Consider the following 24,211-nt stretch of genomic DNA (forward strand, 5'->3'; position numbering starts at 1 on the left):
ACCAGGCAGGCCACCGTTGAAAAGGCCCTCTTCCTCTGTTGCCATCCTCTGAACCTCCCTTGGAAGAGGCACTCTGAAGATTTTACAAAGTAAAAGAGGACAGGTCACAAAGGAAGGGGAGGGAAAAGAGGCAGTGGTATGCAGGAAAGAATATGCAGTTTGTCTGGTCACACATGTTTAGACTTAGATACAAACTGAAATAAAATAATGCATGAGATCTAGGGGGTCGACTCAAAAGTTTCACAGAGTTTTGAAGAGGAACTTGGAGGCATTCTGGGAGGAAGAGCCAAGCAAAACGGCGGGGGAAGGGGGGAAAGCAAAGGAGAAAGAGCAGAGTTTGAAGGCGCAGGAGATCTTTAGACAGCTAAGGGTAGTGGAGCTGGACAAGCAAAGGCCATGGGCATGGATATATAAGGATATAAGAGTGGAGAGATAAGCAGGGCACTGACCATGGCCGACTCTGAAGTTAAGGACAAGATGCTTATGCTGGATCCAGGAGACAGAAAACTAGCGTAGGGAATTACGAAGGGGTGTCACATCTTAAGGGTGACAAGAGAAATGAATGATTGTGGCAGCAGGCATCACTTGTGAAGGAAACAAGCACAAGCCAAAAGCTGTGGCTGATCCTGCAAGCAGAAAGACCAACCTACATGTACATTCTTCTTCCTACAATCAGCAACATTGGTGTAGGAAATTTGTCACTGAAACAGCCTTTAAAGCCACTTTTGTAATGACTAGGCATAAGAATGGTGTGCCTTCCCTATGTAATAATAAATCAACTGAAAAGCCAAATTCTATCAGTACAAATCATGTTTTAAAAATCTTCCTAGATGCTCAATAGCAATGAGTTCACCTGGATAAGTTCTACAGGCAGTATATTCAGCAAGGAGCAAGCCATTACCTCAGAAGATCTCTTGGCAAAATAGGAAAATGTATTTACCTCTGAATGCGAACGCTCTGGTCTGAGAAATTCTGTTTGTCGATCATGACATCTGCTTCATCCAGCACACACACTTTGATCTTCTTCACATCCAAACGTTTTAGCTTGAAACACCAATCTAGCAGGGTCCCTGGGGTTCCAATTACTATCTGTTCTTCTATTACAGCCCCTCTTGGAACTATGAGAGAGATTAAGTTACTTTCCCTGTGCTGTCAAGAGCATATTAGCTACACCAAGATGACTTGAGACTATGTGGAGTTATTTTTCAAGAGTAACAGGAGCAATTTTCCCTTTCTCGCTGTCCAAGCACTAGTCTTTACCCAACATGGTAGCTTGCATGTGTATACAATAGGGCAGTCTTCCCCAATCTGGTGTCCTCTGGACCTTTAGGATTTCAACTCCCATCATCCCCAGACAGCATGGCCAACGGTCAGGAATGCTAATATCTAGAGAGCATCAAGTTGGGGAAGGCTGCAATGGGGGAAAGGAAGGAACTGTGTAATTGTTTCTCAAGTTCCATACAAAAATGTGGAAGGGTGAAATTGAATTGACTGGCCTGCTACCAGCTTCTGGTCTAGTCAATTTCATTCCAAAGGAGGACAGGGATGATGTTGTTCTTGAATACCAAGAGGGAGAGGTAACCCTGAGCTGTTTTCCTTTCTTTTTAAAAGGGCTATATTATCACAGGTACACAGACAGTAAGCGTACACTATGTCACAGGCACTATCCAACAGGCAGCTATAACATTCTCATCAAGATACACATCATGTCTACTGCAGTAACATTCACCGCCCACATGAGGCTCCTTTTGGCTTTTCTAGGGTATAACTACAAGTGTTAAAGCAAAATTAGTTTGACCAGAGTCCATGGTGAAAAAATGTACTGAATGTAACTTCATTTTCTCTTTATAATGCAACTCTTTTGAAGCCTTGGGCTACCTCTTAACTCCCTATTGCAGATTTAAAAACTTCTAAACAAAGCAAACACCTACAATTATTTGGGGGGTCCAAAGCCAGGTTTCATATTAACAGTAACTCTAGTACAGATACCTTTAATTTTTAATACATACATAGGTTTTCCAATAAAATCCAGATTAAAAATATTATCTAAGTGCTTTGATAATATTTCCTAAGCATTTATTATTATAAATGAGAGCATTGCTATCTCCCGTCCTGCGCTATTTTAATATTTTCTTATCTGTATTCTATTGGAAGAGTGTGTGTGTGTGTGTGTGTGTGTGTGTGTTTGTGTGTGTGTGTGTGTGTTAACAGAAGAATTCAAAGAATCCTGTACTTTTTATTATTGTTAGGCCTAAGGCTTCCAAAGAGATGGACTATAAATGGATAATATAAAGCTACGTTCAATATGAAAAGAATGTGTACCATTAGCAAGGGCTCTGCAATACTTGCTCTAAGATGCGTACTGAAATAGCGCAATTTTTCTCATTTTTGCAGCAACAAAATAGCTGGGGCTAAGCTTTTCCACACAACCTGCAGGTAACTAATGCAGCTCTAGCGTCCACTTAGGGTGCAGTCCTATTAGATCTGCCCATGATACTCGTAACTTTCGGACCCCGGAGGCTTATGAGTATCCACTGCAGAGCGGGAGGCACAGCAGAGACACTCCTTGCCTCTGCTGCACCTCCCACTCTGTATTTTTGCTAGACAGGCATTTTCGCCTGTCTAGCTGAGGCGTTGGGGAGGGAAGGAGGCTGGGGAGGGCTAGGGATATGGTGCAAGCCATACCCCCCCCCACCAACCAGCATGCCCCCTTTCCCCTCCCTCCAAGGTTGCCTAGCGACCCCAGAGAGACAGCTGGCACAGTTTGTTCCACACCAGCTGTGAGGTGCAGGGAGCTTGGACTTCTGGCTCCGAGGTCGGAGACCTGGCTCTGACCACGGATCCAGGAATCTGCACTACCCTATGGCACCCCAGACTCTGTCTAGGTGCCATAGGATTTTTTTTCTTATTTAATTAGAAATGTGCAAGCTCTGAACATATGCCCTGATAATATGCCTAGCAGGCACCAGCTGGAATACATTTCTCCAGTACCCCTCCAAGTCCATTGGAGTAGGAGGGCAGACTCCAGCAGGTTTAAAAATCTATTGGGGGGGGGGCCAAGGGGGAGGGAAATATGCCTCTGAGTGCTGCCACAGCAGCCAAAGCTTGCCCTATGCCCACTCCTATAGTGGTGGTGATGTGGCCTCTCCTCTATGGCATAAATATTCCAGTAAGTTACAAGTCCGATTCAAAAATCATGAGTCTAAAGAAAGGAAATTACAAGGGAGAACTTTTAACCCTGTGTTTAGCTGCTGAAAAGACTGCTACAAAAGATGGAAACTGCTGTAGAATCCCAAGTATGAAATGCATGCAATGTTAATAAGTACGCATTTTATAGTACAGAGATGTAGGGGAAGGGTCTGGGGGAAGTCCGCAACATTTCATTTCATAACACACACATTTAATGGTTAGGCAGCAAGACAAATATCAGTCATAAATGCATCAAAGGGAGACCCTTACTTCTGTTCCCTCGAACAGCATATGTAACCCGAACGTTGACGCAGAACTTTCCCATCTTCTCAACGACTCTTCCAGTTTGTACAGCCAGTTCAAAGGTGGGAGCTAGACAGAGGCACTTTAGGATGAAACAACAAAAATGGAATAAAACAAAGAGCAAGTTTGTTTCGGCATACCCACATGTTCAGTTTTAGTCTCCGAAACAGCATGGCACAATGCCAATGTAAATTCCAACCCATATTTCTTTTTCACTTTAACCGTTTCTGCTCATCCGATTCCAGCCCCTTGGCAGTATTTAACTAGGCTTTTACTGTGGAATAGCTATAATTTATTCACTGGCTTTGTATGGGGCAACTACATGGCATTTTCACGAAATCACTGTCCTCTTGTGTTATCCCCACGCTCTTTCCCCTTTCCTCAAATTACAGATTTTTTTTTAAAAAGAACAATAGCACAACCTCCGCAGGTGTAGAGTGCCTTAGCACTACTCTTCCATACTTTTAAGAGGTGTGGATTTGATGTGTGCAGTGATGTATTGGCTGGGTAAAACTATAACCACACATCTGTGCCTCTAAATTAGCTTTGTGGTTGGCACCATTTTAGCGGCATTTAAAAAAAATCAATCTTTTGAAACGTTGAGGTTTTGCTTTAAAAAAAATTGAAGTATTTCCTTTGTGCAAATGCATTTACATGAAAAAGTATTTTGGAACAGTTTAAAATTCACATGGTGTCCTTTCATCAGTTAGTATTTTCCCAGCCCGCGCGTGTGTAAAACAACTTTCTATTTCTTAATGTTTAAGTAACTGTACAATAGCACTTAAGTTTAAAAATTTAGTTCAACTATGATTTTAAACAAATGGATTAAATGTTTCTAAAAATGGTATCTTCAGGTGAATTGTCCCTGCCTGAAAGACGATGTCATGCCAGCTAGTGGATGAAACACAGCCAAGACGTACACACAAAGAGTGCTATATCTCCTAAGCATGGAAAGTCAACAGCAATTCTACATGTAGCTTACAGCAAAAGAACCATGACTAGGTACTGCTAAGCCACCAGTCTGGAAGTACCCCTAGTCAGATCATTAAATATACCTGCAAAAAACGCAAACACATCTTTTATTTATGTAACAATATTTATGAATTGCTTATATTGAAGAAATTTTGAAGTGATGTACAGAGGACAAGATTAGCTTCCCAGGAATGCCTGTTGAAAAAAGTCTGTTTTTAGTAGGCACTGAAAACCCAGAAGGGTTAGCACCTGCCTAATTTGCAGTGGTAGGAAGTTCCAAGAGTGGGCACTATGACACTAAATGCCTTATTCCGAGCCATGATGGACTGGACTTCCAAGAACTCATAAACTTACATAACTAAGATTTGGAGCAGTTGTTTGGTGATGGTGCTAGCATTACTTTCTTACCCAAACACACCTTAAAATTGATAATGCCACTCCAATAAGATTAGACCGTGTGTCAATTTCATGGCAGCTTCCTTCTACTAACCAGCTTCCAGGTTTTTCAAAGGCCCCAGAACTGAAACAGTTACACTTAACCATTATAAGGTAACAAGACAGTGACACAGACCTTATGGAAAGGGTGTTAAGGCAGAGAAGCAGCCCATACTCAGGTTAATAACGAAGACTTAAATTTCAAGCTGGCATTAGTGAACTGAGATGACTCTAAAGTAAATGACACTTATCATATCTAGTTGATTTTACCTGTGGAAATTTGTCATTTGGGTTTACTCTGCTCAGCATTGCCAGAACAAAAGCAGCTGTTTTGCCTGTCCCTGACTGGCTTTGTGCTATAAGATTTTGGGGTCTGAAATACAAAACCAAATTGGGATTAATGCAAACAGAAGGCAACAGTTCAAACAATAGAAGGGTGCGGGGGAACAAAATGTTTTTATTTTAGGGGAATAACAGTCAGGGAGGGAACCTCTAACTGAAGCAGCAGTAGAATTCATGGAGTAAAGAAACAAAACAAAAACAAGTGTGAAAAGTCCAAAAGCAAAGTAGAAAGGATATGTAACTGCAAGAACTGAGAATAAGGGGGGGAAACCCGCACAAAACGGTGAATGGGGATCACACACAGGCATCAGTGCAGATAATTTCAAACGCAGTTGATAAAATGGCTCAATAGGATTTAAAATCTAGTGGGCAACAGGACTATACTAAGTCAAACAGAGGAAAATATATCCTTCTCCAAAATTGATCTGTTGACTGAGGGGCAGAAGAGGACCCTCTGCGGGTTATGTTACTTCTTCTATGCAAAAGGGAGAGACTCCCATGTTTACCAGAAATCTAACATGTATTGGCTCAAGGGTTGTTCAGTTGTTGTGTCCAACTCTTCGTGACCCCATGGACCATAGCACATCAGGCCTTCCTATCCGCCGCTCTCTCCCAGAGTGTGCTCAAGTTCATATTCATTGCATCGGTGATGCTATCTACCCATCTCATCATCTGACTAATAGATCAAGGTGTTTCCCACTTCGCCTACAACACAAGCAATATTCTTCAGTTTCTTTTAAACCAACTCACGGATCAGCTAGCATTACTGGTAGCGCTGTTTCCTGTATCTTTGATGGTCTGTTAAAGCCCATGGCATAAATGCCTTGCAGTAATTCGTCCTTTCTGTTAAAATGAGAAAAGTTACAGGTTTATAGGCAAGCAACTCAGATGCCTGTGAGTGAAAATGGGAAATTCTGACTGTCTGGAAGTTAAGATTTCCTGACCTGCAGGTGCTGTGGAGGCCTTAAATAGGTGCATCATGACTTTTCATAACTTTGAGAATTGTAACGATTTCCAGAGAGCAGTGTTAGTCTATTGCAGCAAAAACAACCAAGAGTCTTGTGGCATTTAAAGACTAACAAATTTATTCTGGCATAAGCTCTTATGGACACTTCATCAGATGCATAAAGTTTTAGCCAGTGTGGTGTAGTGGCTAGAGTGCTGGACTGGGAGTCGGGAGATCCGGGTTCTAGTCCCCACTCGGCCATGGAAGCTCACTGGGTGAATTTGGGCCAGTCACAGACTCTCAGCCCAACCCACCTCACAGGGTTGTTGTTGTGAGGATAAAATGGAGAGGAGGAGGATAATGTAAGCCGCCTTGGGTTCTTTGCAAGAGGAAGAAAGGCGGGGTATAAATGCAATAAATAAATAAATAAATAAATTAGCCTCAAATTGTCAGATTTATATATATATGTTTTTTGGGGAGAGATAATATAGTAAGGGTGTAATGCCTTGCGCTCCTGATTATCCAATGCCCTGCCAGGGTCTTGCCGGCAGGGTAGAAGGCGCAACAGAGGCGATTTTCACCCCTCTGCCCTCTTGTTTCTTTTTCCTCTATACAGGCCACTAGGCTCATCTAGAGGAGGCATGCTAGTGGGGCTGGGACTGAAGAGGTCATAGAATTTAATGTATCCTGGCCTCTCCTCCTGTCTCTCCACCCCACTCACCAGAACACCCTCTTTCAGACCTCCACAAAGTCCTCCAAGGTTGCTTTTGCGACCTCGGAAAGCAGATGTCACAGTTCTTACTGTGGCGGCTATGAGGCAGTGAGGTGTGGGACTGGATTTTGGATTCTCCCTCCCGAAGTCGTAGAAAAGTCTACAGCTTCATGAGGGGAACCTGAAAAATCCTATGATCTCTGGGAAGCTCTCCAGGGACCACAGGATTGCTCTCTAAGATAATTCCTTTAACTCTTAAGGTAATTACCACTGTCAGTACTTTCTGCATTTCAATTCTCTCTGATAACACAGCTTACATCCCCCCCCACCCTGCAAGCTGCCAATCTGAGGTTAACACTTTGTGCATCTGAAGGACAGTGTCCATGAAAGCTTATGCCAGAATACATTTGTTAGTCTTTAAGTCTATTTTGTTGTTTTGGGGAATCATAGTCATCACTACGAAAAATGTAGAGTCAAAACATGAGTGGTGAAACTAAACATCCTAATGTTTCAAAACAAAACTAAGTCCTATTGAAGTAAACTAACAGGATTTGGTCTGGTCCATTTGAACATATGAAATAATCCTGGAAACCAAAAAAACACACCCTTTCTACATAGATGCTGGATGCTCCCCTATTTAAAGAGGATTGAGCTAGTGCTAAGAGTGGCTTATCAATGAGAGCAAGGAACTAGTGGCAGTCCTACTCCTTGCTGACATCTCTCAAATATTGGGAACCCAATCGTCAAGCCCATTTAATTTATTTATTTATTTTCTATACCACCCAATAGCCGAAGCTCTCTGGGCAGTGCAAAAATGAAAACCACAAGGTGCAGCATAAAACAATATAAAATATGAAAGCTTAAAACCACAATATTACAGTACAACCAGAATAAAACCTAGCAGCAATAGAGATTTAAAAAAATACAGATTTAAAGCACCAGAGCGAAAGGACTAGGAAGCTAAAACACCAAGAAAATAAAAATGTCTTCAGCTGGCACCAAAAGGAGTGTAACATAGGTGCTAGGCAAACCTCTCTAGGAGCTCATTCCACTGCCGGGGTGCCACAGCAGAAAAGGTCCTCTTCCTGGTAGCCACCTGCCTTTTCAATAAGCCCATTATCACCCCACTTCCCTGCACCAATAGCGGATAGCCAAATGGTTACCAAAGAAATATCTTCCTGAGAAATCAATTACAGATCTGAAAGGTGTCAGTCACACTCACCTACCTTCTATTTACAGTAGAGTCTTGAGCCAGAGAACACCTTACTATTTTTCCAGGATTAAATAAAAGCTTTCTACATTTCACACTCCTGACAAGGATACAAGTGTGGAGGGAGGACGGGGACAAAAAAGGAAGTGGCAATCATAAACCAAGAGGGAGGAAGCTAGTGGACAACATAGTGGGGCTGAAATGAGGGCGCAACACATGAGGTTCAGAAACTACACAGAATGAGCTTTCAAGGAATGTTGGTGTAATGAGAATTGGAGCTGGTCTAAATGACCTTTCAGGAATCCCTTACAGCCAAGTGAAAAATTATAAAAGATTCAGGATTAGCAGGAGGCCAAAACTGGTTGAACAAGTTTAGCCTGGCAGATCCCCATTGTGTTAGGTAATGGCTCTTAATGGCCAGCAAATATCTAAAATGATGCCTCTTCCCCCCTCTCCTAAGGAACATGCTAATGGAGTCTGTAGTAAGAACAAAGAATACGCTTGAGTAGTTGCAGTTCCAAGAGACTGAGACAAGAACAGGCTGGAGGGTCAGAGAGCTTAGTTGGAGCTCTGGAGGCATCTTTAGGGTGTACAGGGCTCCCTAGAAACCTAATGGAGGAGCAAGAACCTGTTGAAGTGTTAATGCTATGAGTTTCCATTCATGCACAATGAACGCGGGAGGGAGGGAGGGAGGGGAAGAGAGAGAGAGACAGACAGACAGACAGACAGACAGACACACACACACACACACGATTTGCACATAACAAACCACAGGTTCTTTAAACCATGAGTTGTCAAGTGGGAGCAAGCAAGGGCACTACCTCTGGCACACTCCTCACTTCCACTTTCCATTATCAACCTACAATTGCCCCATTCATAGGCTGTTAACATGATTTCTGGACCAGGACACTGGGCTGTTTAACCCTTAAACAACCCAGAGTTAAACTACAATTTGTTTTTGGATTAACTCATCATAGGTTGTTAATTGAAAGCGTAAGTGAGGAGCTCGCCAGAGGCAGTTCACACGCTCCTGCTCACCCCAGCCAATTTGTGGGTTAAATAACACACTAATTGGCATTACAAGCAAACTAGCCTGTGTGTATATAAATAAACCATATATCACAAAAACTCTGTAAGCCTCCAGGGACCTCATTCAAAGGAAAGCAAAACCCTGGGTAAAACACATGCACCCCTGGGGTTCCCACTGCCCAGAGAACTGAGGTGCAAGTGTGAGAAATAGGGACTGAACCAAGTGGGGAAACCATCAGAAAGCAAGAAGGGTGAGCATTTCCTGGTGAACTTGCATGGTTGATTTAATTTCTGATGTATAATTACCACTTTCCAGTAGATTAGCAGCCCAGTGAAGGGCAATAATTGCATAAACCCCTTCATGAAAGAAGAGGATATACTTTGACTCTAGTTACTTACAAATGCAGCTCCTCAAAGGTTCTCACAGAAAACAGCGGTGAGCTGGGATCACGCTGAAGAACCTCTACACGATGATGAGATTCCACTAGGGACTTTCTTATCAACTTATTTAAGAGAGATGTTTCTGCTGAGGTCACTGTGTTATGTGAAGAAAAATGTAACATTGGTTAAGCATATGAAATTCTTCACTTTTAAAGAACTGGACTGTAAAGACAGCTAGGCCTGCATGGAGTAAAATAAAGTTACACAAAATGCCCAGAATGCATTGATGCAACCTCTAGTTGTCCGGGGGGGGGGGGGGGGAGAGGAGACGGGACAGGACAAGATTCTACTCAGGTAGAATCAACTGCTATTTGGCCCTTGTTCTTGCAGTGGCTATTCCACAGAGATGTCATGTAACAGTATACCAGAAGGAATTGGTACCCAAATATGCTCATTTTCCTCTTCCCTTCTCCACTGTCAGCTTCATTTTCAACAAGATGGCCAGTTCCAGAAAAAAAATTGCATGGCTTTAACTTTTGCAGAGTGCTAGGACGTGATGAGCCTCTTAGTCTGTGGGCCAAGAGCTGACTCGTTGATACCAAGTAAGGTGGAAAAACTTCATTGTTATTTTTTGAAAGGTGTATGTCTCTGGATTGTATTTTCATGTGATAGCCTATCCCAACTGGTTGCGTAAGCTTTTTATGAAGTCATCAAGATGGCCGAAGCCATCTTTTTCTAACTTCTCATTTAAGCCATCTTTTTCTAACTTCTCATTTAAGCCATCTTTTTCTAACTTCTCATTTAAGCTGCAACATGTGAACCAACTGTCTGATTTAAAATTTTAACACTGCACTGGAAAGATAAAGCATTCTCTTACAAGTAACTCATTGCAGTAATGACCTTATTTGTTACCATTTTTGTGGTACACACCATATATCAAGAAAAGGTTAAATTTTCCCTCATTTGTATACAGTTGACCGCATATGACGTTACCTGAACCAGATATGCACTTAAAGGGTATTAGACAATTATAGGGTATACTTTTACCTTTCCAACAAGCCACAGCTCGAGTACATTAATTTTGATATGCCACAGTTAGAAACATTTGAGCATGCATATCCATGTTTTATGTAATTTTACACAATGTACAGATAACAAGTAACTCAGTATAATTGCAAAGAAACATCAGCAACTGTTCAAAATACATACATTTTTATTTACAAACATTATAATGTTATCATTTTTTAAATCTTATTATCTAAGTGACCAAATATAATATTATTAGCATTAATAATGTGTTATAGCCTCAGCTGTGGCTTCTTCTATTTTTCTGGTTATAAGTTTGTCCCTTTAAGGTTACTGTAGCCTGGTTTCCATGACGATAGCGAGAGGAGTTCAGTGGAACAAAGGAGGAAAGGAAGACTGAAAAATAATAGAGGCAAATTCCAGATAATTTAACAGGTTAAATACAGAAAAGCCCATTGTGAACCCACCAGAATAGATCCAACAGAAAAAGAAAGCATGATACCGCAGAAGATTACATTATTCACTGCGCTACTGAAGCATCAAATGCAAGCCTGGTGTCCCTTCAAACCCTTGAGTAATGGCCAACATTGTTGAAGACAGCAGAAATCATAAAGCAATCTTAAGAGTGGCTGAAAATTTAGCAGAGGGGGAAATACCTACAATGTAATACCACAGGAAGCATCACAGCCTGTTTACAACGGAAAGAAGTTTGGATGCTATTATTGCTGAAGGTAACACAACTATTGATTCTATAGCTGCCTTTACATTAAAGAAAACATCTGCAGTCCTACCATTGTGGAGCCTTTCCAGGTTTACAGCAGGCTCCCAGACAGCAACCACATGATTACTGAGAGGGGAAGCTTTTAATTTTCAAGATTCCACAGAACTCAAATGGAACTGCGCCATCTAGTGGCTGTTTTAATAGCACAACATTCCAAGATTTTTTGATACCTCATTTTCTCTGAATCTTTTTAAAATGGAATCACCAGGAAATACCTCTGGATGCGCCCTGGAGGCTGACAACGTCATGAAAAGGACCCACAAACTTCCATGGGTGAGCAATCACAGTATCAGGATAAAAGCGCCATGTGAAGAAGCCCTAAGACAGAGGAACATGTTCAAAAAAGGTCTAGCAGACAAGGACCATGCTCTTCTATAGTAAGAGTGCAATCCTTTGCATGTTTAGCCAGAGAAAAGGCCTACAACCCCTAGCATGCCCCAGCAATGCTGGCTGAGGCATGCTGGGAGTTGTAGGCCTTTTTCCATCTAAACATGCAAAGGATTGCACCCCAAATGCATCTTCTGTGAGAAAAAAAACTGTTGTTTGAAAGGGCAAAAAACAAGGGAGCCTCTCATTCAACATTGTGAACTACACGCAGATGCCAGTATCAGAAGTGGAGCCATTAGGAAATTGGATGCGAGGATGATTGCCGTTGTCAGAAGGGACTTTGTAGCTGCAGGAGCTCACTACCACCAGCCCTGTTACCATGGCTATGCAAAGGAGGAGTCTGTTTGCAACAGTTCAGCTAAAGACACTAACAGGAAATGCAGAGCTGATCAAAATTCTCAGCTGACTTGGTGATAGCATTTCATATTCCCAACTTCTAGAGACTGATACAGCTCTCTGCATGCAAAAGCTTGCAATGGCAGAAGATGTTGCACTTCCATCTAATATTTACCCTGGTACCCCAACCTGGGACAATATAGACCAGTTAGAGGACACAGCCAGTGGCAAGGGGACATCACACAGAGTTAACGGAATTGCCATCCAGCTGAAGATCATAGGGCCTCGTTAGCCTAAATTAATGCCTCAAGTGGTAAAAACAAAGAAGAGAAGCATTTCTAGTCAGACATTTATGTTACCAATATACAATGCTGGCAAGAGGGAAGGGAAAGATGTCCAACTACTATGCCCGTAGCTGGAGAAAGCCTTTTTGTTGCATTTAGCATCCCTCGCTAACCTCAGCTCGTTCTCAGCTTTAGCCTTCCTGACGCCATCCCTGCAATTCTGTGCTACCTGCCTGTACTCTTCCTTTGTTGCTTGGCCTTCTTTCCACTTCCTATATGTGTCCTTTTTTGTTTTCAGGTCATCTCTAAGCTTTTTGTGAAGCCACATTGGCTTCTTCTGTTGTCTTCCACCTTTTCTTCTTGTTGGAATGGATAAAGATGTGTTAACAGAAAAACTATTAAATTATGGTAAAGCTAAAGAAGTTGAACTCAAGGCTGACAGACACCTATTTGGGCATATGGTCCTTGTTGCCCAAAGCAGACTGTTGCATATGAAAGTTGTCTTACCTCACCCTCTGGGACCTTTGCTGTGAGCAATTGCAAATGGAGATGGATCACTTCAGAAGCCTAACAAGGCTGCGCTTGCTACAGCATTGGGGAAAAAAAATCTATCTCCAGCAGAAAACATACCAGGCCTGTCTACCTGCATTACTAAGGGAATGAATTTGGTGCAGAAGGTAAATGGCAATGAGAAGACTTCTGAACTGCTAGAAGAATCTATATTCTGTGTTGTACTTCATGACGGTATGCCGAGTGAAAGGATCGATGTTGTCTTTGATGTTTACCTGGAAAATTCTATCAAAGATGCAAATGAACCACAAATGCTAGTCTGCAGTTGAAGATCACTGTACCTGCTCACAAAATCCAGCAGTTAAGACAGTATCTGTGCAGCTCATCTAACAAGTCTGAGCTCATCAAGTTCTTGGTGCAACAGCGGAGGATGCCTAAATGCATGAAGGGGTTAGAAGACAAAACACCTTATGTAACAAGCGAGGAGGCCTGTTTCAAAATCACCAAAGAATATTGGGAATAAGTCTGTGAATTGAGCTACACAAGAAGCTGACACTAGAATGCTGCTGCATGCCCTTCGTGCAACAAAGGCAGGAACAAAACCTATTGTTGTTTCAGAAGACACCGGTGTATTGGTACTATGCATTGGCTTTGCAAGTGAAATACCATGCCCCATGTTTGTGAAATGTGGAACAAAGAGTAGCACAAGATTTACTGATGTAAGCAAACTCACAAATTCAACTGTACAGGATGTGCCCAATGCCCTGATTGGACTACATGGCTTCACTGGCTGCGACACTGTAAGCACGTTTACAGGTCGGGATAAGATAACTCCCTTCAAACTACTGAGAAAGGGCAAGAACTACCAGGAAATGTTCAGTCAACTTGAGAAGTCATGGGAAACCTCTACAGAGATGTTTGAGACGTTACAGCAATTCACCTGTCAAATGTATATTCCAACTACCCTCACTACTTCTGCAAATGGACTTGCTTGCACTGCTATGTGCAAACTACAGTCATGTAGCAACCAGAAAAAAACAGGTGTAGATCTTACAGTTGAACTTGAGAACTCAGAAGATAACTGCAATGGTGACAAACACTAAAATTAAATTACATAAACGATTAAATGTTAGCAGTTGTGAAATAACATTGTAACATTCGTAAATAAAAACATATGCATATTGAACAGTTGTTCAATTCACAAAACTACTAGATGTTTCTTCGCAATAATACCAAGTTACCCGTTATCCATACACTGGTTTTAAAAAAAAGTACATGAAACATGGATATGCTCATATGTGTTTAACTATGTACTCAAGCTATGGCTTGTTGGAAAGCCATACAATTATCTAATACCCTTTAGGTGCGTATCTGGTTCAGGTAATGTGTCATAAGCAGTAAATAGTATAAAAATAAGGGAAAATTTAATTTTCTTGATATATGGTAACAGAAAATGGTAACAGATAAGGTCGTTATTGCAATTAATTATTCATAAGAGAATTCTTAGCTTTCCAACACACTTTTAAAATTTTAAATTGGACACTTGATTCACATGTTACAGCTTAAATGAGAAAAGTTAGAAAAAGATGGCTTCGGCCACCTTGATGACATGATAAAAAGCTTAAGAAACTAGTCAGAATGGACTGTCACATAAAAATACAATCCAGAGACATACACCTTTCAAAAAAATCATACTGAAGTTTTGCCACCTTACTTGATACTGATGTTTGCTCTGGCCCATGAACTATACTAGACAGTGTGCAAGCACTACTTGTAAATAATCCCATCTTGGCTTACGGACTTGTGTTGATCACTAGATCTGCAGGAACTAATGGTTGGGCTGCAGTAACAGCCACAAGTCAATGCAACTGTTGTTTCTAGAGGCCTATGAAGGGATTTAGTCTTCATGGGAAACCTGCTTGGGTTGTACCGCTTTAGCCTGCAGGTGAAGGTTTATGTGACTGAATGCTCCTCCATGCACAAAATGCCCTACACATAGAGAACTAACATGTCAGGAAGAGAAGCTGCAGCCTAGCCTTGTTGTGAACCACCCAGACAGCTTCAGCTATTGGGTGGTATAGAAATGTAATAAATATATAGCCTTAGGCTTTACCTAATAGGTTTCAGTAGAGAATTCATGAGCCCCGAAAGGAGGCCTACTATCTCAATGATAACAAGGGCTAAGTACAAGTTGTCATTAATGATCTGTGGTCTTGCCTTTATCGTCGTCCTCATCTTCATCCCACTTCTCCAGGTTTCCATCACTGTTTGCATCAATTTTTCCTTAAAAAGTTTTCAGAACATTACAAAATTGACCTATATATTTGTAGCTAGACAGTCACCCAGACAGACAGACTAGTGCCTCACAGATAATATAACTAAGAATAATCCCAAGTTCACAACTGAAAATATCTAGCTGGTTAACAGTTTGCCTAATTAGGGAACATGAAAGGCAGCTCTAGAATATATTAGAACTTTCAGCAATGCCTTTGAATTATGATGCCAAAGCAGACATCACAGGCTCGGTCATATCTAGCTTTCAAACTGGGTTTTTTGTTTGTTTTTTAGAGGGGGGAGTGAAAAAGATGAGACAATTATGTGTGTGGTGGTGGGGGAGTAGGAGTGGAATGAGACAGTTAAGTCAGTAAATGAAGAGCGCTATAAATAACAACTTGTGTTCTTTTTTTGGATTTTTACTGTTTTTCATAGTTTCTTTTATTATGTATGTCATCTTGAGAGGGCTCCACCCTTAAAGGCAGCCAGAAATAATTTTAAATTAAAAAGGGGGCAGATACGTAAAATGCACTGCAATGTAAATGAGCAGTCTATACTCTATAGTTTTGCGGTGCATGAAAACGTACTGCCACACGACAGAATAGATCTAAGAGAGCGGTGACTGAGTTGAAGTTGCCAACACCCACAGTTACATTAAGCAAGGAAGGCATACATACATCTGGAATGGGCATAGTGGTCCATGAGAGCCCTTATACTTGCAAAGACACTTGTACTATAAGCTTGAAGGATAAATATCCACCATCTATTATTCAGTGGGCTGAGAATCTTACTGCTCTCTCTACATTTGAACTATATTCTATAGTCATCAATCTTATTTGGATACCTATTCAGACATATGGACTGCTTATACTAATGTGCCTATCTAATAGAAGAGTGTTGAACATTTCTTAATATAATTGTGAACTGTTATTTTATTTAGTTATATTGCAAATTAATTTAAAAAACCTGTTAAAATACATGCATTTGAGAACAAGTTAAAGCTGGCAAGACCATCGTGATTCAAGTCCAAGTCAGCTGTGGGGGCACTGAAGCCAAACCACCATCATAAGCCTATGTTCCTCCATTTATGAAGTTTAAGAAAAGGCAGCTCTTCTGGATCAGACCAAAGGTTCATCTAGTCAGATATCATGGTTTGCATAGTGGCCAACCAGATGTCTCCAGAAAGCTCACAAGCAATAACCTTCCCTCCCTCTGTTGATCTGAGCAGCTGGTATTCAGTGGTGTAATAACTCTACATATGGATGGACCTATTCGCCATGAATTAATCTCATCCCCTGCCAAAGCCATCTAAGCTAGTGACTATTACCACATTTTGTGGCAGTGAGCTCCATAAATTAAATACATACTGTGCGAAGCAGCACTTCCTTTTGGTCTGTCCCAAACACAAACCAATCAGTTTAATTGGAGTATACGGTTTCTCCACACCATGCACAATTTATAATCCTCTAACATGCCTTTCCTTAGCTATCTTAAAAAAAAAAAAAAAAATTAAGCAGCCCCAGATGTTGCAATCTTTCCTTGTAGGGAACTCATTGATGATTTGATTGGAACTTTCTCAGCATGTTTTTGAGCTCTACAACATGCTTGCTGAAATGGGATATCTAGAACTGCACACAGCATTCCAAATGTGGCCATAGCATATATTTGTAGAGGGGACATTAAGAAACTGGCACATGTATTTCCAGTACCTTTACCTCACAGGTGGGAAATCTTCCCACCTCTCCAGGGCTGTATTCCCTCAGGGAAAATCTGTTCAAAGGTGTGTGTGGGGGGGGGAGCTATCCCACTCACACACACTCCATTCCATTCTCTCTCCCCCTCCCTCCTGTTCTTTCCCCACCTGCCTTGGCCATCCTGCAATTAGGTTTAGAAAAAAAAAAAGAAGCCTAAAGGCACAATCCTATGCATGTTTAGGAGTTGTAGGCCTTTTCTCTGTCTAAACATGTATAAGATTGCGCCCTAATACTAGCAAGGTTGGGGTGTGTGTGTGTGTGTGTGTGTGTGCACGCGCGCACACGCGCACGTGATTTTCATTGGGGGCCATTTTATTACCCATACACCCAGGGAACTGTTTGGAGCTCATTGCAGTCTGCTTGGGTTGTCACCCTACTGAATAATCTTTAATGAAGGCGGTGCAGGGAGGATAACATGTTTTAAAGTAAGAAGCTAAGCACTTAAGAAGAGCTATACTGTATCAGACCAAGGGTCCATCTAGTCCAGAATTCTGTTCACACAGTGGCCAACCAGCTGCCCATGGGAAACCCAAAAGCAGGACGAGTGCAATAGCACTCTCTCCCTCAAGTTCCCCAGAAACTACTGTTTATAGGCATACTGTCTCTGCTACTGGAGGTAGCATATATCCATGAGGACTAGTAGCCACTGATAGCTTTATCCTCTATGAATTTGTCCAATCCCCTTTTAAAAGCATCCAAACTGGTGACTGTATCTACATCTTGTGGAAGTGAATTCCATAGTTTAACTATGCACTGTGTGAAGAAGTACACAAATATTACCATGAAATGCACCTCATTTTCTGTTAATCATGTATGAGTACCAGACTCTTAAGTTCACAGGGTCACACACACAAACACGCGTGGTCAACATGATATATTTCACAACGTCAAGAAACAAGATGTGCTCTTTGGACTGTCACTACTAACATTGACTAGGTTTTTGTAGCTCATTCATCCAAATATTCAGGGCAGAAAAGATCAGAAAACAAAGCTGTTATGCTACACATACAAGCAAACCAAACTCGAGGATCCCCTTACCTGGAGTAGGGAAGGTCTGAGGACACCTGAGACTCTTCTCAGGCATGCATGGTTTGCAGAGCTAGAAGAGGGAAAGACAGAACAGAAACCTTCTGAGACACCATGATCTAGCACAGCCAACCTGTAACACACGGATAAGATACACTAGAACAGGGGTAGGCAACCCTTGGGCAATTTTAGAAACTGCCTTGGGCACCACCATGGGAGGCATGGCAAAGCACAAGTAACCTGCCCCAAAAATTGAATACAAGCCTTGGAACCCACAGTTTTCAGCACCAACAGAAAACTATTTCACAGCAATCTCAGCTGCCAGTAAGAAATGTCTTAACTTACTTTTTTTTTTAAAGGGGGGGGGTAGCACAGCTTGGTGGGCACTAAGAAATATATCCTGGGATTCATTGGTGCCCACGGGCATCTTGTTGCCTACCCCAGCACTAGAAGACACAAGCCAAATTAGATAAGGCTGGGCCGAAAGATCAAATGTAAAAGAATCTGGAGCACTGTAAAGCCAAATGAAAAAATGGGGAAAATAGGAGCAAGGCAAAGAAAATCATTAGAAAGGTAGGAAAAGATACATAACACGTGCATGCTCACGCTCAGGCTAAATAACTGCAATCCTATGCATTATTTATTTAGGAAGCAAACCGTATTTTTTAAAAAGCAGATAAACAAGAAAATAGCGAAACAGTAAAAGCACAGAATGACAGCAGTAGTGTAAAAGCAATATAATCAGATTCTTCGAAGCCCTGGGAAAATAAAAAGGTTCTTTGCCTGGTGCTGAGAAGATGCAAAAGTAGACATGAATGAGACATGTAGGGCATTCCAAAGGCAGGGTACCACAGCCAAAAAGGCCCTTAGAAGGCATGGACACCTGGAGAAGGTCGTTCAAAATTGGCCTTAGCGCAGGGGTAGGTAGACTTCATGTTTTCAGGTTCTACTTTGTTTTTCACTAGAACCATGAGATCCACCAACCAGACCCTGGTGCAAAAGACATATGCTTAGAATTAAAGAATTTGGAGTCTGAGAATTTGTTCTGCGTACCAGAACCAAACAGAGTGCACATTCCTTTGGCACAAAAACTCAAGTTTACCCCAAGTGGCCAGGCAGATAGTGAAACTGTTGCTGGCATAGTTAAACAACTGGGAGTCAGAAATCTTTGCCAATCTACTGAAAATCATCGAGAGATCTACCTTCTGACACGCACACACACCCCCAGCATGCAGGCAGGTTCTTGTGTGTTTACTTACAGAGGCGAACAAGCTATCAAACAGGATAGGAGCTAATCCCAAGAAAACGTACCTACAATTGGGATACACCAGGAAGATGTATGATCACATGAAGAATGATCATGTGAAGAATGATTAAGTCAGCATGGGATGTCTCATGTCCTGTATTTCAAAAATAAAACCGCAGTCTCTTTATACATGAAGTATGAGTGTGTATACAGACATTCATCTTCAGCATGTATCGAAGGAACTGGGTTCACCTGTTTGCATCAGCTCCACAGAATAGACAGCAGAGCTATCAGAGTAGAAGTTCAGGGCCCCACTTAACAAAATAAGCAAGATGCCCCCCAAATGCAGCAAGTCTGGTTTAACACATTTTGAAATATGTGAAGTAATACACATTACCAGCTAAAGTGCATATGTGCATACGCACGTGTATAAGCCCATTAAGTTTAGAGTCTAAAGTTACGTAACTGCACCCCTGAGAATACCTCCTCGTGATAAGGTAGGGAACTAGCCGCATAAGCAAGCCACTGCTATTGGGTCTGGTGACTGCCACACACCCCTAAACAAATCTTGAAAACTTGGGACTTCAAAATACACATTGCCTAGAAAACACACATTTTAACATACAGACGCTTCAAGGCTATATATTATGAGTCAGGCAATTTTAGTACCCAAACACTAATTTACAGAGCTTCAAAACTCACTACATGCATTAGCAAATGTGCTAGGAGAACAGATACATCTGCTAGATACTCAAAATACAACCAAATAGGCAAGGTTGAGTCGTGATACATGCTAACAGAAGATCTAAATCACACAGCAAGGAACGCACCTTTAAAGGGGGGGGGGGCAACATGGAATGAGTCTGCAGTGGTGCAAAACTTTTAAAGAGAACCAAGTGACATGCAGCAAGGCACAGTAGATAATGGTCGGGAGAGAGAGACAAAACAGAGGAGACATTCTTAAGGTTAGGACAATAAAGGGATAGGAAGAAGACCTTAATGGAAGGATTATCAACAGCTGATAGCCAAAGTGAATTGCGGTGTTCAGAGGCAGCATACCTGTCTAAACTGCAGTAGCTGGGGAACAAGCAACCACAAAATATGATTATTAATAATACAATTATTTAAGTGATTTTTAATCCACCTTTCAGGGCACACTGTTTTGGGGGTGGGCGGAAGGGGAGAATGATGCTGGATGGACTTTAGTTCGGATTGAGCAGGACTTTTCTTACCAGCCAGATTCAATGCCAGCAGGACGCACAGCTTTAAAAGCATGCGAAGAAAATAACAACAACAGCGATTCAACTCCTTAAGCACATGCAGACAGCTCCCTTCTTTTCCCAATGCTAGCTCATCCATATCTAGAATTAGGGTCACCTTATGAGCTTCCACCACCAGGGAGGTTTTTTGAGCCCCTTCTATTTTAGAAACTATTTATTTCATTTATTTATTTCATTTCTACACCGCCCAAGAGCCGAGGCTCTCTGGGCGGTTCACAGAATTTAAAACCAAAAAGCACACAAGGTAAGCAAAAGGGACGGCGCTGTGTGTGTGTGTGAAGGAGGAAAGAATAGAAAGAAGGAGCGGGAGGAGGAAGAAGGCGGCATGAAGAGGCAGAGGCAAAAGACAGGAAGACAGAATTTTTTTTAAAAAAATGTATCAAGGATACTTGGGGGGGAGCCCCGTCAAGGCGCTAGTCCCTCGCCTCTCCCTTACTCTCTGAGGCAGACAACGGGCGTCCCCCGCGCGGCTCCCTCCCAGCTCTTCCCTTAAGCTGCTCTGCCTCGGCCACATCTCGCCCCGCCGCCGCTCCGCCTGCCTGCCTGCCTGCCTGCCCTCAACCCGCCGAGGAAAGCCGGCCGTGCAACGCGCCCCAGCGGCACGAGGCCAGGAGGCGCGACTGCCTCGAACGGCGGTTTAGGAAACCCCTAGGCGGCAAAGGGGCGGGGCGACGAAGCCGCGTCTGATGAATATTTATATCCTCGCCTGGGCGCGGAGGGGCGGGGGGAGAGGCGACCGCGTGGTTGCCATGGAGACCGGGGAGAAGGCCCAGGCCTCTTTCGTGTCCCCGGCGCTCGACGGGGGGGGGGGCTACATCTATGGGGACTTACTCCCAAGTAAGCGCGTTCCCTCACCAGCAGCCGTATGTACGCGCGCTTACTTGGGAGTAAGTCCCCATAGATGTAGCCCCCCTCAAGGTGCAACCCTACGCATGTTTAGACAGAGCCCTACAATTCCCAGCATTGCCCAGCTAGCCATGCTGGCTTGGCAGTGCTGGGAGTTGTAGGATTCTGCCCCCCCCCGGTCTAAATCTGCATAGGATTGCAGCCTCAGCGCAATGTACTTCCCAAGTATACATGCACATATGGCTAGAGGCCTAGAGAGGCCCGGGCCACTTCCATTTTTTTATGCACCCTGTATATTAAAAAATGAAGAAATGCCAAAACAGGGTTACAAAAGCTGTGATATATTTTAAATGTTCACATTTAATACATTAACGCTTTTAACAACAACACCCGCGCCCCCCCCCCAGCAATGCAATCATTTGTTATGTTCCTTTTTAATTTTACAAGTGCTGTTCTACCTTTTTTCTGTGCAAATTCACCAGTTAGTCTGGAAAAAATTAATTTTCTTGCAAAGTCACAGTTTTATGTTAAGCACAGCAAGGCATTATGTTAAGCCTAGCGGGGCCATTCAAATTACCTTGCTTCATAGTTGACAAACAATAATTCCTGGCCTGCTTCAGCACATTAAAAGACTTTCCACCTGAAGCTACTGATGCAGGCAGACTGAGAAAATCAATGCAACAATGACGTTAGGAAACGCACCAGCAAGTCCATGCTGGAGTCTGTCTTGAACAATTCCTTTGGCTTACAGTCCAGTTTAAAGTTCATGGAATGTATTCACTTGAGGAAAATGACCTTGTCACGCAGATCTGTTGATATTTCTTTGGAGTACTGTGGTAAAATTCAAAAACTGGACTTGGAGGTCCGTGCCCAGCTGCCCTCCAATTAAGCTCTGGACATGCGGGTAAGATCCAACTCGAGTTTATTCGTGTACAACGAAGGCAGCTCTGTCAACCCAGAGGCAGCACAGATCAACACCAGTTACATTTATAATCATAGTGTGGCTAAATAAGTGACATCAGCCAAGCCTAGCATGCCTGTCTGCTCGTTATCAACTGAATTTTTACTGAACCACGCCCCCAGCTTCTTCCCTGAGAATCCTGCAACTTTCCCAGGATTTATGACCCAATTATTTTGGAAGCACGATGATTCATAGGTGTGGGGTGAGTTGCTGTGCCAACAAGATAACTTATCTCTACTGTCCTAGCAAAGAGGCAGTGGTATCTATTGCTCCTCCTCATCACCGGCATTGTATGCGCCAAGGTAGGTGAACAAGCACGTTGCGTTGATGAAGAGAAGGAGCAAGTCCAGGGGGCTTTTGTCAGTGAGCCCCTGCTGGGATGTGGGACCCTGGCAGGTGCCCAATCATGCCTACCTTTGACACTGGCCCTGTGAGGCAGTTATGGAGAAATACCCCAAAAATGCCCAGGAAGCAGCAGGAATGGCTGACGAGTTTCCCTTGACGGAGGAGATGGTGAAAAGACAGACTGGGGGAAAATGCATTCTAAGCAGCACAGCTTTAGAAGCCATCAATAGGCCTGCTGGATTATCTTACCCAACTGAGAGTAAATTCTGGGCCATGGAGCTGTTGCCCATTTACACCCTTTTAAACTGAGTCAGAACAGCAAAGATGCTTTTACTACAGCAAGCCAGGACACATTAAGCCAAACTGTCCAAAATGCTTGAATAAGTCCCAGAATTTCTCAGTCTGTCATGGGCCCGCTACTGAAGGGACACAAGTTTAAAGTTGTATGATAAACATCTTCTTTCAATCCTGTCAGTTTATCTCTGTGTCTTTATGTATACCCACATTTGGAGATGTCAAATCTAAATTTGAGGCCCTCTGTGAATGTGCAGCGTGGGCAAAATGGCCCTCCTGGCCATCCCTGGGATAGGCCCTGCATAGGGCAGCTTTCTTCTCAACCTGGTGCCCTCCAGATGTGTTGGACTACGAATCCTGGGATGCCCCAGCCAGTAGCACCACACATCTGGAGGGAACCATCTTGGGAAAGGCTGACGTAGGGATTGGGTTCCACAACAGGACCACATTTATTTATTTACAGAAATTATACTCTACCCTTTAGCTAAAAAGGATTCCATAGTGGTGATCCACTTCTCTTTATTTCTTCTTAGAAATTTTCACCTCCCAGCATTCCAAACTGCCACTCTTGGTATCCATTTAACATCACAGCTACTGATGAAGGCAGAAGCCAAAACTGCAAAACAGTTTTGCAGTTTTCTGCAACATTTCTGCAAAACATGGCCCCTCTAGGAAATTCCTGACTTGTGTGTCGGATAACTTCACCTACAGAAAGTAGAGGAAGGAACTAGAGGATTGGCTATCCTTGACTTGATCCTAACCAACAGAGATGACTTAGTGGATCAAGTAGCAGTTACAGGAACTCTGGGGGAAAGCGACCATGTTATATTTGAGTTCTTGGTTCTAAGGGAAGCAAAAGCCGAGTGTAGTCAAATGTGTACCCTGGATTTTAGAAAAGCTGATTTTAATAAACTCAGAACAATGATCAGAATGGCAAGCGACTCTAACGAGAAAAGGTGTCCAAGATGGGTGGGAGCTTTTAAAAAAGGAAATTCTCAAGGCACAATTACAAACCATTCCAACAAGAAGAAAAGGTGGAAGACAACAGAAGAAGCCAATGTGGCTTCACAAAAAAGCTTAGAGATGACCTGAAAACAAAAAAGGACACATATAGGAAGTGGAAAGAAGGCCAAGCAACAAAGGAAGAGTACAGGCACGTAGCACAGAATTGCAAGGATGGTGTCAGGAAGGCTAAAGATGAGAATGAGGAGGTTAGCGAGGGATGCGAAATGCAACAAAAAGGCTTTCTTCAGCTATGTGCATAGTAAAAGACAGAGGAAAGAAATGTTGGTTCAGCTAATAAATAAAGATGGCAAAATGATAACAGAGGACAAAGAAAAGG

At 42.5% G+C, this 24,211-nt stretch overlaps 1 protein-coding gene across 2 annotated transcripts in view; it reads right to left on the bottom strand.

Moving 5' to 3' along the window:
* The window catches only part of DDX25 (DEAD-box helicase 25), a 30,212-nt gene extending 7,964 nt beyond the window's left edge, over positions 1-22,248 (bottom strand). The window contains exons 1-8 of one of the 2 annotated variants that reach the window (XM_084803774.1): positions 21,847-22,248; positions 17,910-17,970; positions 15,061-15,126; positions 9,538-9,673; positions 5,992-6,084; positions 5,170-5,272; positions 3,460-3,574; positions 941-1,118 (exon numbers count right to left, since the gene is read on the bottom strand). In XM_084803774.1, the coding sequence (XP_084659900.1) occupies positions 941-1,118; positions 3,460-3,574; positions 5,170-5,272; positions 5,992-6,084; positions 9,538-9,673; positions 15,061-15,126; positions 17,910-17,955 (737 nt within the window). In that variant the 5' untranslated portion in view covers positions 17,956-17,970; positions 21,847-22,248. Of the gene's footprint in view, positions 1-940; positions 1,119-3,459; positions 3,575-5,169; positions 5,273-5,991; positions 6,085-9,537; positions 9,674-15,060; positions 15,127-17,909; positions 17,971-20,859; positions 21,049-21,846 lie in introns of those variants that run through there. The other variant, XM_084803772.1, reaches the window with a different exon arrangement.
* Between the last annotated feature and the right edge of the window lie 1,963 nt (positions 22,249-24,211).

The sequence above is a fragment of the Heloderma suspectum genome, chromosome 6 (assembly GCF_057233095.1).
Source record: "Heloderma suspectum isolate Gila_16-S chromosome 6, 16-S_ref, whole genome shotgun sequence".
Classification (NCBI taxonomy): domain Eukaryota; kingdom Metazoa; phylum Chordata; class Lepidosauria; order Squamata; family Helodermatidae; genus Heloderma; species Heloderma suspectum.